The sequence below is a fragment of the Gossypium hirsutum genome, chromosome A11, assembly GCF_007990345.1.
Source record: "Gossypium hirsutum isolate 1008001.06 chromosome A11, Gossypium_hirsutum_v2.1, whole genome shotgun sequence".
NCBI lineage: Eukaryota > Viridiplantae > Streptophyta > Magnoliopsida > Malvales > Malvaceae > Gossypium > Gossypium hirsutum.
The window spans coordinates 21,619,305-21,637,051 of record NC_053434.1 but is presented as its reverse complement, the minus strand read 5'-3'; the positions used below and the strand labels follow the sequence as shown (position 1 = coordinate 21,637,051).

At 33.8% G+C, this 17,747-nt stretch overlaps 1 protein-coding gene across 8 annotated transcripts; it reads right to left on the bottom strand.

Moving 5' to 3' along the window:
• Positions 1 to 3,090: 3,090 nt before the first annotated feature.
• LOC107893762 (uncharacterized) lies at positions 3,091 to 8,446 on the bottom strand. Of its 8 annotated transcripts, none has more exons than XM_041081345.1 (8): positions 7,473 to 8,446; positions 5,871 to 6,170; positions 5,376 to 5,461; positions 4,950 to 5,030; positions 4,372 to 4,430; positions 4,282 to 4,296; positions 4,056 to 4,180; positions 3,091 to 3,512 (listed from the first exon to the last, which is right to left on the bottom strand). In XM_041081345.1, exons 1-4 carry the CDS (start codon positions 8,296 to 8,298, stop codon positions 4,989 to 4,991), a joined length of 1,254 nt encoding a protein of 417 aa, XP_040937279.1. In that variant the 5' UTR covers positions 8,299 to 8,446; the 3' UTR covers positions 3,091 to 3,512; positions 4,056 to 4,180; positions 4,282 to 4,296; positions 4,372 to 4,430; positions 4,950 to 4,988. The 8 variants fall into 8 exon arrangements, with proteins under 8 accessions (XP_040937279.1, XP_040937280.1, XP_040937277.1 ...); XM_041081346.1 differs by having other exon boundaries at positions 4,056 to 4,158; XM_041081343.1 differs by having other exon boundaries at positions 4,056 to 4,158; positions 4,230 to 4,296; positions 7,473 to 8,445.
• Positions 8,447 to 17,747: the final 9,301 nt, after the last annotated feature.

Here is a 17,747-nt window from a genome sequence, read left to right as displayed (position 1 = left end):
TTTCGACCATGTATTGGCACTTAGAGTGCGAGATTCCCGAGTATCCGATATTATTCCAAATGGTTCAACGGGTATATTGATGGTATGAAAGAATAAGTGATTGATACATATCATAACAGATATGTATGTCAATCATATAAGCTTCGAGTCTATGAAACTTGTGAATCACATATCTAACCTTGTGAATGAATATGTGATAGGTTTGTGGATCAATATGAATTATTTTATGAAATTTTTGATTACTTAATTTGTAGTTAAATGATAAGTTGTACTTATTATTCATACAAGCTTACTAAGCTTAATAGCTTACTCTGTTTATTTTTTCGTGTTTATAGTGATTTCAAAACTTGCTCGGATTGAGAGTTGTCAAAGATCCCATCACACTATCTAACCGTCGTTTTAGTACTTTTGAACTTGTGTACTTGGTTATATGGCATGTATAGGTATTGTAGTTAATATGGCCTATATGCTGGTAATGTATATAGCTAATTGATTTGGCTTGTAAATGATGTATGTTTTGGTTATGTGTATAGCCATGTGATTTGGCTTATTTTGGTATACTTGGTTATGTGTATATGTTTGTAAATGGCCTTTTGTTATGTGGTTTATATTTGCTTTTTGAATGACTTTTTAAAAATTGGTAATGAATATAGCAAATGGTTGAAATTGAGAATGAATTAGCATGCTAAGTATTAGGCAAAATAATGCATATTTGAAAGTGACCAATTAGGTGAATTCTTGAAGGTGATATTGGTATGTTTTGAATTGGCAAATTATGATGTTATGAGCATTATGGTTGTTGGTATTGGAATAGCATGATTTTGGCTTGGTTGAGACTGGTTTGAATGCCTATTGATGATATGGTTATATGTTATTTGGTATGTGTAGATGAATGCAAGTTTGGGTGAGAAAGATAGCCTTGAAAATAGCCTATTTTTGTCCATACGGGCAAAGACACGGGCGTGTGTCTCAGCCGTAGGCAACACGGCCGTGTGTCCCCTGGTACTTATTTAAAAACCAAGTCAATAGCTTCACACGGCCTAGCACACGGCTTGGCACACGGGCGTGTGAGGTCATTTCGAAGGGTTCACGGGCTAGTCACACGGGCGTGTGGTTGGCCGTGTGACCCAAGGCAGTGAGTTACACGGGGTAGGACACGGGCTGGGACACAATCGTGTGATCCCATTTCGAATGTCCACACGGCCTGTAACACAGGCGTGTCTTTAGCTGTATGTCTCACACAGTCGGGCCACACAGGCGTATGTCCCCTGTACTTTGAAAATTTTCTATGTTTTCCAAAATTTCCTTGAGTTCTCGGTTTTGTCCCGAACCATTCATAGTGCTTGTTTTTGGCCTCGAAGGCTTGTATTAGGGACTATATGATTGTATTTGAATGATGTTTGTTTGGATCTGAGAATTGTATGATTGTTTAATTGATAAGTTCGGAAATGCTCCGAAACTCTATTCTGGCAACGGATACAGGTTAAGGGTGTTACAAAGAGCCTACTCCAACTTCCTTGGATGGTTCAAATTACACATATCTTCAAAAAGGGTAATAGGGATGCTGATGGTTTGGCTTCAATGGCATTCTCAAGATCGTTGGGTAGATATATTTTCAAGCAACCACCGGATGAAGTGCTTCAATTATTATCTGGAATGATTTAATCATGCTTAATATAGTTATGGTTTAATCATGCTTAATATAGTTATGGTTTATTCCTTCTTCTTGTACCAAAAAAAAAATCTCACCAATGTGCTATGTCTAAATATATTATGATCTAAATTTGAATATATTTTAATTATGAATCTATTCGTTTTTACTTCGTAATAGTTTGATTTTAGTCGAAGTTAAAAAGGTGCATATTACCTATATTTAATAATTATAATTGAACTTAAAAAAAACAAATTTAGGAGTAAAATATTAAATAAAATAAAATCCAAAATGAAATGGAAAATAGATGCATAAAAATCAAAGTGAAAATCCAATCCAAACAAGGCAAACAAGGAATGGTCCGTGAGTTCATCATATCCAGTTGCCATTGTAGGGCAATATCAGTTGATCACCACTCTTTGAGGACTTTGGCCAACTTGATATGCATGGGCATGTGGATGACATGTGGTTGTCACCCATCATGAAGAGAAAAAATGAATGGTAGAGGAGTATACTTTATAGGTGGGTCCCCAGTGTAGGGCTCATCATGGCCGTCAGTTTTTGTCTCACTTCGTATGTAACGTAGGTTTCACCGAGTGGGGAGAGAGGTTCACTATGCCACTAGCTTTATTGGTCCCATTTATTTTATTTTAAATCTTTTAAACTTTGATAATATTTTGAACACAACATGACTATAATAAAATAAAATATGAACATGACATGAAAATTATTAGAATACGGCATCAAATATTATATGAATATAAAATATCTTTTAAGAAGAAAAATAAAACCACATAAGAAAACAAAAATTACAAATGGTTTGGGTCTATTCTTCATCTTCATCTTCAACCTTATCATCGTTTTAGCTGTCATATTTGTCAACATAAAGTGACGCCATCTTGAATCATCATCATTTACATCGTGGTAGTTATGTCTTTGCATAGAAAAATATTCAAATTTAACTCAAAATTTCAACCACAAATTCCAATATCTTAATATCAGACTGAAACAGCTCACAAGTGTTTCACTCGTGTACTGAGTGAAGAATACGCATCCATTATCACGTCACACCAATAACATCTGTGCTCATAAGTTATCGAGTTCAATTTAAATAAATAAATAACCCTTCAAGTTCAGGTTATTGTAAAAATACGAACAACTCAAGTTACCGAACGAGTCGAATCTTAATATCTAGTTCAAGAGCTCGAGAGCATTTATAGGCAGTGGTTGTAATTGTAGAGCAATTGTAATTATATCACAAGTAAAATAAACTGGCAAAGCAATATCCAAGCCCAAAAACAAAGCTAAATAGGTTCATTCTTAGCTATACTTGAAATTGTAACATGAGCAAATGCTTCCAAGGTTAGACACCATAAAATGTCCGCCGCACATGACAAAACAAGAAAACGAAAGGCCAAATATAGGAACACGCCAAAAGCTATGCCAAAAGTTATATAAATATAGAACAAATTAAACAAAATTATGACTCGAAATCACACATGAACACGATAAAAATACATGAATTGTCAAGTCACCCCCTTCAGATTTTATTTCTCAGAAGTTGACATAGTGACTAACCTTAGAAAAGCTTTACAACAATGGAGTTTCATAAAAGATCATACACACTAGCTTCCATCTTTATCACCTCAGTCATCCAGTAAACACCACAAGATGTAATTTATTGCTTGCCGTCGAAGATGAAACGGAGTAATGTGGCGACCAAAGCTTCAGTTGCAAATTGATTTTGTGGCTAGCATAACTGGAGCCAGAGGTAGATGTTGGCTACGAATAGTTGAAAAAGATCAAATATCTCTCAGGACCCGTATCTCTATCAGCAGCATCTGACTTGTCCCGTGATTATCTGTATGTTATAGAAAAGTAAATTATAGCTCGATAAAATGAATAAGAGATTGCTAACCAGAAGCAAGACACGGGAATCACAATGAAAATCATAAACTGCGTGACTTTCAACTGTAAGCCATATTTTCAAAATCAAATCCCTTAGTTCAATCCGCATGCCTAAGCTTATCACTACCTAGAGTTTATAGATATATTTCTTTCCGTTTCAGCCACCTTATAGGATAACACTTTGACCAGTTCAAACCTAATGGATACATGTTCAAAATGAGAATATTAAATTCTTTTTCCATATAATTGGAGGGTCTTATTATCCTTGTTCGAATATGTATCAGAAACAAATTTCAAACATGAGTATTAAAGGAAAATGAAGAGTCCAAGCAAGGTTCTCAACAGTATCCATAAACCCTAAAACTTCATCTTTTTTCCCACCCAAACTTACCATAAATACTAAGAACACAATCATAAATCTGGCTGGCCTACATAATTTCATATGTTAAATTACCCAATATTTATTTTGATAAACTAAACTTCATATCACACATACCTTCAAGAGGTCCATGTCCTCGAAGCCTTATACACCATTAGACACATGACAACTGCAGATCTTGACTTTAGACTCCTCTGTACTCTAGATGCAAGATAGCCAACTGAAATTTAGGGAATGACGATCTGAGAATCAATGTATTAGCCATTTGCACAAGAGTCCATTCGTACTCACTAAAAAACAGGTCCAGGAATAAATTGAGGGTATATAATCACCGAAATACAACCTGGAACACGGATACCTACAAAAACATCCAATGAAATCAGTATCAGGGGATCCAAGATGATCTTGCTCCTAAGAAAGACAGAAAGCTCACCACACAAAAAGATATGGTTGCCGAACCACTTCAGGAAATAGTATATGCATACAAGCTTCCTGTTCAATATAAGAAGGTGAAGTCAAGAACTTTGGAAACCGCAGAACCGAACATTGCAGAGCGCAAAATATATGATTTTGCAAAACTTGGGTAAAAGTGACAAAAAGGAAAAGAAGGGGGACAGAGATAAGGCATATGCAATAAGCATAACAGTATCTGTATTATGCTCATATGCATTCACACATATAACCCCGAGAACAATTCATCATATCTTGATGATAGATTACTTACACATACAATTAACAGCTGCCCTTGGAAAGAATGAACAGAGAACATGCATAGGCTAGCACTTCCAGTCAATTTCTAATTTCAAGGAGCATTGCTCACAGAGAGAATCTATGTTCCTCCGAATTTTATTTTATTTTCAAAGCATCCATGTCCAATATTCGTGGATGACACGAGTATGAGGATATTCCAAATAGACAGAAAAACTTACAAAAATCTAACCATGCCCGTGTTCGAGAAACACCTTGCAAAATAAGATAAAATGCCTTTGGAAGAAAGAAACCAGGGATTACCTTGTCCAAGGATCAAAATACTGTTTGCAGCCGTAGGTATCATATCTTGGACCTTTTCGCTAGTAAAAATTGCTTGAACAACTAGCAAATAGAACAGGGAAAAAAGAAAATCATTTCATCAAAATTTAGAAGGAAAAACACGCACTAGAATAACAAACTCGAAAGAACACATGGGAACATTACAATAATATATAAGAAAAATGAGTAATAAAGTGACTGATGAATTGAGTTCTTAAAATCTCTGCACATTCATAAGCAAGAATAAAAATTTTGTGGACAAGACCACAAAGGAATCAAAATCATGGAAGAGAATATGAAAGTATTCTCCAAATATTGATAAACGCAGTATGTATATATGACAAAATATTAAATTAATGAAATCAGAGAATTTATAAAACTTGAGATCCATATTAGCAGTTTCCTCACTCTCTCTTTTATCAGTTTCGTTAACAGCAGAGCTAATGTCCACCACATGCATGGAATGATGCCCATCTGATATCCAAACAGTTTGTCTTCCTACAAAATGATGGTAAGTATCATTTAATGGCATAGACGTAATATAAAGCTGAGGTCAAATGGCAAAGATTATCATTAACAAAGCTCCACAGAACTTTTATCTTACTATTCATTCTTTCTCCTATATTTTTATTAACACAGGGTGTTTTAATAGCATATGACTTCAATGTTGCAACCCCGAACTCGTGCCCTACAAAATATTTATTTTGTTCCTTGTTCTTTGCTCACAAGATAACCCATTAGCAAAGAACAATGGAAAGACTCCACTACCTGTTTGCTAGGTATCCAGAATCTTCCGAATGGCAATAATTCCGAGTCATGTCCCATTGCTGTCCATTAATCATGCGAATATTTCTAACAAATAAAGCCTTCGGAAAAACTAAAGAACAAAGTAGAGAAGCTTACTCGAAGAAATATCGGGAAAAACAGCCATCATTTGCACTTTCATAACATGTGGCAATAGCCTCATGTAGCAGGTGACATCTGATCCAACAGATGTGTCTGTTACATGCAAGACAAACAAATCTCCAACAGTATCCAAGACCAAGAACCTCTTAGAGGACAATGGTCGAATTGAAATTGCCTTCAAAGACATAGAGGACGCTTTCCCAGATGTCAAGTCCTTAACCTCCTTTGGCTCAAATGGCACAAAGCATGCACCTGGTTCAGCAGACTCTTGTCTGTGTTTACCAGACCTTGGCTTCACTGCAAATCAAGATGCCAACCAAAGATAAAAAGGAACCGACTTTATGTCAACTTTCTTGGTACTTTAAAAAAAAAACAGATAATTATATTGGAAAAGGAAAAAAAAAACTCGCCAAGTACTTAGATTGTGCAAGTGTCATATATTATTTCCATAGTGACCTACTATAAATACACTGAATGGCATATTTATCCCACCTGCTAAACTTCAATCAAACAGAAGTGAAAACATATAAGAGAGCTCAGTCGAGCATACTCTATACTTTACAAAATAAATAATTAACCATCTCAAAACATCGATATGATTTAAACCAATTGACAGCATCTTGCTCACAATAGTCACCAAACTGCTTGGTTAAATAAATGCTAAAGCAATATGTTAGGGAAAATAAAAAATTGAACAAGTGGATATAGCACAAGGCGATGAAAAGGATGTCCAAGTAAAGCCAATTAACTGAGTTATGCTATCATAATGAGCCATATGTAATCACCAGAAGATTCATGATAACAATAACCTATTACTCGTATCTAAAAGGTTGGGCTAGATCCCAGATTAAGTAATCCATTCCATTTTTTCTTTTTTTAATAAGGCTCAAGCCAAAATCCTAAAGTTCTCTATGCTCCTTGATCTAGAAATCTAACTTAATGAAACAGGAAAATGGCAGTAGATGGTGTTGACATGTGCCAAATTTTAATCATTTTCTTTGGGATCTGAACAATAAATTCCAACCAAAAAACAAACTTCCTCCTATGTTACTAGGTACTTAAACCTCTTCTTATAAGATCTTCATTGAAATGCATTTACACCAACCACTCTCTAGAGTCCAGACCGTACTTTATCTCCTGTAAATTATCTCAGAAGCCATAACACAAGAAACATTAATCTAAGAAGTGAGCAAAGTTCCGTCTTCTAAATACCAAGCATCGCAAAGACCTTTATCTGAAGTCTAACAAAATGCACTAACTATACAGGTACAGGGATGTCAATGGCACTAGGTGCAGCCTAAGTGCAAGAATCCTTATATTGCCTCACGCGCAAGGTGCAAAAAGGAGTGCCCATCTAAGTGAAGTAAGGCAAAATATGTATATGCAAGTATTATATTGTATGTGTGTATTAAGCTTAACATATATAATCATGGTAATAAACTCTAAAGATATATTTAAGGATGCCACTATACTAAATCACTTGAGCATTTTTGCAAGTAAAATTGCTAACAATTATAGACTGAAATACAGAATCCATTATGTCTTTCAGAAAACAGATTTATAAGCAATAAAACTAAAGTTCAAACCCATAGAACTTACCTGAAACGGATGGTTTTTCAATCTTCCCATCCAAATGACCATTAGAAACAATCTCCGAAGTACTTGATCCACCATTGGAAACACCATTGTTATCTCCAATTACACCATTTGAAAGACCATAATTCTTCACTTTCTTTACCTTTTTCCCTTTCACTAATTCTCTTAAATTCCAAACTTTAACCCCATTTTCCTCCCCTAAAACCAACCATTCAAACGAAATACTGATCGAGAAAACAGGCTTCAAACAATCAATCACAGCAAATTTCATGAGCTTAAAAGCGACCCCATCATCACTTTCATCAGTATCAACCACCAAGTTAACCCCAAAGATTAAAACTTTGGAGCTTGAAACCGAATACAATGCAAAAAAATTAACAGACCCAGAAATCATAAGTTTCAAACCATGACTGACATCAATCAAAACCCCAACTTTATCATCAAACTCAATACCGTTTTGCTTGGAAACAACTTTAGCCTTCTCAAAAGCCTTGCTTCCATCATTCCTATAAAGAAAAAATCTAAGGAGAACCTTGGAACCACCTTTATAAGGGCCAGCAACGACGAAAAGGACCCTGGGGTTGGGAGACTTTTGGGTTTTGAGGAGAAGGAAAGTGGAGGAAGAGGAAGGAGGAGGAATAGAAAGGGACTTTTGGGTGGAAGAGAAAGGGAAGGAAATGGAAGGAAATAGGGAAAGAGAAGAATCAGAGTGGGAAAGGGCGAGGGAAAAAGAATGGGGTTCAAAGAGGAGAGACGTTGGAGTTTTAGAAGAAGAAGGTGAGGCAAAGGGAGTTGGGAGATGGATCTTTGAAGCTTGGCAAACAACCATTTGAATTTTTCTTAACACCAAAAATCCGATCTCTGTGATTTTGGGTTTTTGGAATGAAAGAAAATATGGAAAGAAAGTCAACAAATTTATATGATTCAAAAGGTTAGATTTAAAGGCTAAATCTATAGAGTTTGGTTAAGTGTGGGAGATAATCAGAGGTGTTAATCCTAAGGTCCCGGTTTTGAATTTTTTATCATCTTTTCGTCTTTATATCGGTTTAAATATCTTACTTTATTAATTCTTTAAATTTCATTAAAAAATCTATTTTTTATATTTTAGAATAATTATTATTTGATAAATTCGGTAGAATTTGTTAAATCTAATAAAAAAATAGCTTAAGGTGTAAAAAGCCCTCAATATTTTTCAAAAAATTACAATTAAGTCTTTGTTTTTCTTTTACATTCAATTGGATATTTTAATTTTTAAAATGCATCAAAAAGGCCTTCAAATTTTTTTAAATAAATAATTAAGTCCCTAATTTTTTTCACTCAATTAGGTATTTAAACTCTCAAATGCATCAAAAATATTCTTTGATGGTTAACTTTAACAGTTAATCATTAAAGTTAATTGCCCCTCATTTTTTTAGTTAAAGTCAACCTGTATCACAACCACAACTTGAGATATGGCAAAAAATTATAAAAAATAAAAATTAATAAAAATTATACAAATTATTAATTTTTAATAAAAATATAAAAATATATATTTAAAACTTGAAAGAATTTATAAAAAATTATAAAATTTTATAAAAATCATAAAAAAGTTATAAACTGTATCAAAAAGATCCTTCAACCATTAACTTTAACCCTTGACCGTTAAAGTTAACAGGCCCATTTTTTTCAATTAAAGTTATCATGTGTTGCAACATAGTGTGACATATGGTGAAAAATAATAAAAAAATAAAAATCAATAAAAATTATAAAATGGTTCTTTTAGTACATTATTTTTTTATAATTTTTTTATGAATTTTATATTTCTTTAGATTTTTTTTATAATTATCTTAAGACTTTATAAAATTTTATAATTTTTCTATATTTCTATATATTTTTTAAAAAAATTACAATTTTTACAATTTTTTTAATTTTTAATAAATTTTAAATTTTTTTATATTTTTTATTAATCTAGTAAACGGAGTTAAAATTTTTCAACATTAGTGGAATGTTGGAGCTATTAATATTGAATTTCAATGTTTTGACTTTGATATTAGAAGTTTTATTATTTTTTATTAATTTACTTTTACCTAAAATAAAAAGATTGTCTCAACACTTATAGGTATCGTGCTTAACGTTGAAATATGCATTGCAAATTTTTCAATATCGCGACTGAATCTTACATATAATTACGTAATGATTAAAGTACATTGACACTATCTGATGTTGAATTTCAACTATTTTTGAAGTAAAACCATCATAAATACATTAGATTGTTCCTGACACCTTTCACTATTTATTGTAACCTAACCCTAATGAATATTTTGTATTGATCTTAACACCTATGGGTGTATAATTTAAGTTTAAATTGTTTTTTCACTATTTAACCCTAACCTAACCCTAATAAATATAGTAAATACAACTCACCACTCATGAGCGTTAATTTCTTAATCAACTTATTACCAATTACCATTAATCTAACTCTAATAAATGCTTTGTATTGAATTTGATTGTATAGAGTTTATGATTAAATTGATTTTTACCATTTAATCTTAACTTGATTGTTAGTTTTGATGTCTCAAACTTTTGATATAACAACATTTAAGATAAACTTTTATCTATATTTCTTAAGTCATTTGGTGAAAATAATTATTGAAAATTTTATTAAACATTTTCAAAGCATTACTCAAAAACAAGTTTTAAGGATACCTATAGAAGTAAGTTAGAGAGCACTTCAAGTTCAAGTTTTAAGTAAGACTTCTAAACATACTCAGGGGGACTCCTACCCATTCAGGTCCTCTTCTACTAATACAAGTCCACTTCTACCCATACATCTTGTAAGTTATATTAATGCAAGTTTGTATGCAATGCTTCTAATTGCTAGAAATTATCTTTATGGCTATAAATGGTCACAAAATTTTTCCTTGTTATATATAGACATCAAGAACACTTCAAGATACGAGAGATGAATATTCAAGCATAGAAATTAAGAGAAAAGCCTCAAATTCTTTATTTTTCTCATTTTCTCTTGTACATATCTTTTAGATGCTTATTGTTAGATCTTTTTATCATTCTTATTTCACTTTAAGAGAGAGCTCAACACTTGTAAACACACACCATTAAAAGGTCTTCATTATTTACATCTTTTCTTTGTATTGCAATAGCTACTTAAAGTTTTGGAGGTACAAAACCTTAAGCAATTTGTAAAGGTTAAAGTTGAGTCTTGTAAAAAATAGAGGGTTCTAGCCACAATTGTAAAAACTAGAGGGTTCTAGCCACAAAAACAAGGGGGAAGGTTCTATCTCATCCTTATGAAAAATATATGGATTGTAAAGGTTATACATTTTCCTTGAAATATAATAATTTCAAGTACAGTGAATTGGTAAATCTTTAGTTGAGGTATACTAAGATAGCGGAGGTAGGCAATTGGAGTCGAACCACTATAAATCGAATTGTCTAAACTTTTATTTCCTTCCCTCATTGTTTAGAAAAGTTGGCAAATATTTTTAAAATGCCAATTCACTCCCCTCTTGATATTTTTGGGCCAAACACTAACCTTTGTTTACTTATAGTTTACCCCCAAAGGTGGAATCTTCAGTATAAAATAGTATTTTTACAGTGACTATAAATACCCCATTCCACAATTTTGTTTTTTACATCCCAATTGAAGTTGTTGCCCGTCATTATCAACTTTTTAACTTAAAAAACTCTCTAGAATTTTTCTTATCTCCTTTAATTCAATCTTTTGAAACGAAAGTATAGCCCTCTTGAAGGAATCAAATCATAAGCGCTTGTAGTTGTTGATTTGTATTTTTATTAAGTTATTACTTAAGCAAGTATTTTTTATCGTTTTATATTAAATTTTATGGGTTTAATTACACCAACAGTCACCGAACTTTGGGGTAGCTGACAAAACAATCACCTAAGTTTCATTTTGGTTACTCAACTTTTGAAAAGTTACAAAACAGTCCTTTTTTCCGTTTTCTGTCACAGACGTCATAGCAAAGTGACATGGCAGGTGACAGCGTTATTGGTGTAAAAAAACTATCCAGCTAGCTGGATACTCTCACTTTAACAGTCCTACCAGCACCATTTTAGGGTTAGAGAAAAAGAAGAAGAGAGAAGAATAATAAAGAGAAGAGGAAAAATGGAGATGCCCTGTACGTAGACCTAAGGACCCTCCATTCATTGTATCTCATATTCAACCTCAAGCTCCTCACTTATTTCCTTTCACTTTCTCATTCACTCAACCACCAACAAGATTCTCCTTTCAAAGAACTATACCAGGACTTTTTTTCTGCTATGGCAATTTAAAAGCGAAGTTAATCACCCAATTATTTGATTTGGACGTAGAACATTAAGAATATTGGCCAAGAAATCAAAAGATATAAAAAAAATTTAATAGTTCTACAAAGCTCTTCCCTTCCCAAATTGTTCCTTAAAACTAATGTGGTTGACTTCTGATAACAAAGAGACAGAGGTGTTAAAAAAAACAGAATCTAAGAAAATATTTTCTCCAAAACAGTTTAGACAAAGATTATAATGTTTTTTTTTCCATATATGCCCGTTGGAAATTTAGATTTTAGAAACAAAAAGCCAATGACACAATTCTTCATTTTTTTGGGGGGGGTAAATTACACCAATAGTCACCCAACTGTTGGTGTAATTTACCCTATAATAAATTATCCCCAAGCAAAAAAACCAATCATACCCTAAACCCTTATACCCTGTTAATCGATTATTAAATCAATTTCTAACCCTAAACCCTTCTTAATCGATTCTCGAATTAGTTTCAACCCTAAACCAACCTAAATCACAATCGAAATTTTCCCAAATCAATTTTTTCCCCAAATCCCCTTAATCCTAATCTGTTTCTAATTTTTTACCCTTAAACCCATAACCCTTCAATTTTTTTCCCTAAACCTGCCCCAAACCGAGACCCATCAGCTGTAACGCCCCAACTTTCAGGAATTCTGTGAATGTTGGCATAGGTTTAATTATGTTAGTGGGCCTCTAGAAGGCCCAAGCTTAAGATAGAACCCGTCAATTTTAGTTAATTTTTGTTCCATAAGAAAAAAGGGGTGAAATTATGAAATAGAACCTATGTGAAAATGTTTGAAAATGCTATAGGCTAAATTGAAGTGGCCAAATAAATAGGAGTGCAAAATAGGAGGATTTGCATGACAAACCTCCCATTTTACATGAAGTGACCAGCCATCATATTGTTGTAGACAATATGAGCACTTGATATCCATAATTTATGGTACAAATTGATACAAATTGATAATGGGTTAGGTAAATGTTCCATGATAATGGATTAGGTAAATATTCCATGATAATGGGTTAGGTAAATGTTCCATGATAATGGTTTAGGTAAATGTTCCATGATGGGAATTTCATGTCTTTTGTACTAAATAATTAAATGGATGAAATATGAAATTTTATTAAAAGAAAAAGGGGTGAAAAGAACAAAGTTTTGTCCATCTTTGTTCATCATAGCTTAAAGTTAGAGAAGAGAAAGGAGAGAGGAGAAAGCTCTTGAATGTTCGGTCACTTGGGGAAGAAAATTGAAGGTAAGTTCATGGTAGTTTGCTTCTATCTTGATGTTCATGAGTTCTTCTTGATTCTACCTTAACTCTTGAAGCATATTTTGGTTTTTAGTTGTGTTGTGAGCATTTAGTCATGAATTAAAATGAAGGAAATGGTTGTTGTTTCATGTTCTTTTGATGAAAAATGGAAGATAGGTGAAGTTGAGCCAAACAAATGAGCATGCATGTGCCTTAGATGCTAAGGGGAAAAATTGGCTAACATGTTGTGCTTTAAAATGATGAAATGGAGATTATACTTAAGTAAAATCATAGATATGTGATGATTGATTGGCGATATACATGTTTAAATAACAAGCATGCAAGTTAGGTGTGAAAGAGTGATTTGGTAATAAATCTGCTTGGGACAGCAGCAGTAACGTGACTTTGGAAAATCACCATAAATTGTGGGAGATGAGTTAGAAGCTGCATAAATTATGTAATTAAATCTTAATGAGTCTAGTTTCAAATGGAATAAACGAGAACATATTTTGAATTCTGTACAATGAGAAATTTGATTCCTAATGAAGAGTGGTCAGATTAGTCAAATAGTGAAACATGGGAAACTTTAAGAAAAATCTGGTATTGATTGGCCAAACCAAAAATTCTGAAAATTTTATGGATAGAAGATATATGAGTCTATTTTCAGGGAAAATTAACGGCACTTGATTTGGAGTTTCGTAGCTCCAGTTATAAATGATTTAGTGACTGTTGTTCAGGAAGACAGCTTGCAGTGAAATTATGATTATGTGGTAAACATTGACAAAAATTTGTTAAAGAGTTGCTTATTGATTTCTTATAAGCTTACTATGATCTGTAGGTGTGGTTGGCCAAATATTGTAAGGGGTTAATACGTAGTTTGTATTTGAATAGTTAGATTAAAGTGTTAGTAATCTAATTGTAGGCGGTTCGTGTGTGGATCTCGTCAGCATATCGTCGCAAACAGGTGTGTAACTGACACCCTCTCATAGACTAGATTGGCAAAAGCCGAAAAGCCGAAATACCGAAAAGTCGGTATTTTGGGAATTTGCGAGTGTGCGAATGCTCGTAAGATAGTTGGGTTTGTATATTTGGTAATCTAAAGTAATAAACTGCAGTACGCACGATTTCGTACATTTTGATAATTTGGGCTTAATGGGCCAAAGATCGGGTTCATGGGCCAACGGGCCCAATTCGATAAGTATGCGTGGTAAGTGTTCTGATAGTACGTAAATTGTTAGGATATGCATGAAAACCCTAAAAGCAGCTAAATTACTATAATACCCCTATGTATGGAAAATTACTGTTATACCCCTAGGTGCAAAATTACCGTTATACCCCTAGGGTTAATTTTGACTGAAAAGCATGACGATCTGATTCCGTATGATGTAAGCCATGATTATATATCTGTTGCATGGGGACATGGGTTATATTATAGAGGAAGCGTCCTGGTGGCTATGCCACAATTATCTGATCTGGTGGCTCTGCCACATATATCTGTTCTGGTGGCTATGCCACGATTATCTGATCTGGTGGCTCTGCCACATATATCTGTCCTGGTGGCTATGCCACAATTATCTGATCTGGTGGCTCTGCCACAATATCTGTATCTGATGACTTCGTCACAATATCTAGCAGCTTCGCTGCGATTTCTGTGGTGTGTAGCGGTTGGGTGGGTCGAGTAGTCTCCCCACATGGTGTAAGGCTGGTACGGGGGTGTTATGGATGAATTTGTGTTGGGTTTCTGCATAAACATGTAATATCTGTTCTGTTCCGTTATGGGCCTATGGGCTTTATTCTGAATTCTGTTCTGGGCTAAGGCCAACTTATTCTATTTCTTTGGTTTGAGCTGATATAGGCTGTGGTTTGAGCTGATATAGGCTATGGTTGGGTTAATTTACACACTGAGTTTCCCCAAACTCACCCATTTTATTTTCATCCACGCAGGTAATCCCCAACCATAGTGGGCTTGGAGCTGTGAGGGAATTCGGAGTTGCCACCTGTTCTGAAAGTTTGATTTTCTTCTGGTGAACTGGACATCCTTTTAATTACGTTTAAGGTTTTGGGCTTTTAAATGTAATAAGGCCGCTTATTTATTTTGATGGTTTTTATATGTTTTATTAAGATAGGTAATATTTATATTTAACTGTTGAAATTGGATAGCTTTAGGGCGCGTTTCAAAACAGTAATTGATTTCAAAAAACACGAAAACAGGCAAAGATTCCGCAATGAAGATATTTTCCAAAATTAATCACTTTTCCTAAAAAGGACTTAATCAAATCAGTTTCCTAAAAATATACATGACGTTAAGGTATGGCAATGGCGGTTTGCATGTCTAGGATTGGATCCGAAGGGAGTTTGGTACTTAAGCAGTCCAATAGACCCACCTCCTCTTTTCCGGTTTCCTACCTGGTGCACAGCTTCCATTCACTTTAACCTATAATGAAATTATCTTTTAAAACACTAAGTAGGTTTTTCTGGATCAACAATATAAAATTTTTTGAACGCTTCGATGTGGCATGTCGGATCCGGCCATAACGTCTGGGCTGGGTTTGGGGTGTTACATCAGCCGCTTCACCAACGTGGCAAGTTGACTTGCCACATCAACTGGTTAACTTGCCATGTCAGCATCCCGTTAATACCCTAACGGAAACTGTTAATCAGTGACTATTTTGTCACTTTTTTATAACGTTAGTGACTGTTTTGTAATTTTTCGATAGTTGAGTGATTGAAATGAAACCTAGGTGACTGTCTTGTCAGCTACCCCAAAGTTGGGTGACTATTGGTGTAATTTACCCAAATTCTATTTATGTTGATTTTAGAGTGTTCATTTTTTTCTTTGATTTTTGTGTAGGTTGAGAAATGAAACTTTTGAATTTGGGTTAATGTAAATTATCATACGTCGGGCAAGGGTGTTCAGCTTGAAAATCATTTAAATATAATGAGGTTTTTTTTAAAAGTGGTTGAAATATATCTTATCCTGTTGCAACCGTCGTTGCTTGTGGTATTGGTGAAAATGTGGAGACTAGAAACTTTTACCTTCCACTTCTCCTGCGGTGAATCAACAATAACTTTGGAAGATATAGCCCTGATAATGTGCCATCCAATTGAAGGAACTATTTTCATTGAGGTGTCTAAATTTGAGTTTGAGTTGAAGAGAAAAAGGTTACTTGGCCATTTTATTGAGGACAAGAGAGATTTAAAGGGCGATCACGTAAAGTTTACATGGTTGTATAGATTGGTCAAGCATTCACTAACGAACAAAATAATGAAGAGCTCAATAAATATGTTAGAGCACACATAGTGTGCGCCACTTAATGTATCTTCCATTGTTGAAAGACACAGCTTGTGTGTGCATACATGGCTAAGGTTTCACAATGTTGGCTTTCCTGTGCTAGACCCTTAATAGTGCAATCAATTAAGAAACACAAAAGTTAAACCATTATTGCATCCTCCTTCAAGTGTGAAAAAATAAAATAAAATAAAATAAAAAATAAAGAACACACAAATTTTACTTGGAAACCCTTTCAGGAAAAAACCACAGGCAGAGAAGAAGAAAATTCACTATGTTGAAAATTTGAATCAATACAAAAGGAATAGACTATGTCTATTTATAGACTTGTAAAGCCATATTCTAGTAGGATTAAAACACCTTATCCTAATCAATATAAAATAGATGGAGTTTAATAAGGTTTAAAAAACTTTATTCTAAAATAAAATAAAAGAAGTCTAGTTCTATATAGATTTTACTTTTATTATATTTTCCATGGTATTTTATTTAAATAAGAATTCGGGTCACTTAATTCTAACAATCTCCACCTTGACACAAATTCTCAATGAACAAGTTTTTTATCGCGAACTTTCAATAAACAAGTTCTCCACCTCTTCCATAAAACACCTTAGGGGTTTAACTTCAACAATGAACACCAATCAAGCCTAAGCAATGCTCAAACTTGGTTATAGGAAGTGAATTAGTCATCATATCTGTAGGATTTTCATGAGTACTAATTTTGCTCACAACAATATCACCACGAGCAATAATATCACGAACAAAATGATACCGAACATCAATATGTTTTATTCTCTCATGAAACATTTGATCTTTTGTAAGGAAGATGACACTCTGACTGTCATAAAATACTGTACTGATTTGAAGGTCTTCATTGAGTTCACTAAATAGTTTTTTCAACCAAATAGCTTCTTTACAAGCCTCAGTAATCTCCATGTACTCAGCTTCAGTAGTAGACAAAGCGACTGTAGTTTGCAAAGTGGCTTTCCAACTAATTGCACAACCTCCAATTGTAAAAATGTAACCTGTGAGAGATCTTCTTCTATCAAGGTCTCCAGCAAAATCAGCATCAACATACCCTATGACTCTATCTTTAATTCTTCCAAACTGTAAGCAAACATCAGTAGTGCCTCGTAAGTATTTTAAAATCTACTGAACTGCTTTCCAATGTTCTTTACCAGGATTTACCATGTATCTGCTAACTGTACTGACTGCATATGATAAATCTAGACGTGAACAAACCATAGCATACATGATAGATCCCACTGCACTAGAGTATGGAACATGTGACATGTACTCAGTCTCATCATCTGATTGTGGAAACAAAGCCAATGAAAGTTTGAAATGGGCTGCTAAAGGAGTACTAACAGGCTTAGCACTCTACATATTGAACCTGCAAAGAACTTTCTCAATGTACCCCTTCTAACTTAGGTACAATTTACTTGATTT

Excerpts from the sequence above, each read along its gene's own strand:
- LOC107893762 (XM_016818846.2), bottom strand. The coding sequence starts at position 8,298 with ATGGTTGTTTGCCAAGCTTCAAAGATCCATCTCCCAACTCCCTTTGCC. Across the intron at positions 6,171-7,472 it reads TGAAAAACCATCCGTTTCAG|TGAAGCCAAGGTCTGGTAAA; the intron begins GTAAGTTCTATG and ends CTTGATTTGCAG. Across the intron at positions 5,031-5,375 it reads CGAAACTGATAAAAGAGAGA|TTGTTCAAGCAATTTTTACT; the intron begins GTGAGGAAACTG and ends TCTATTTGCTAG.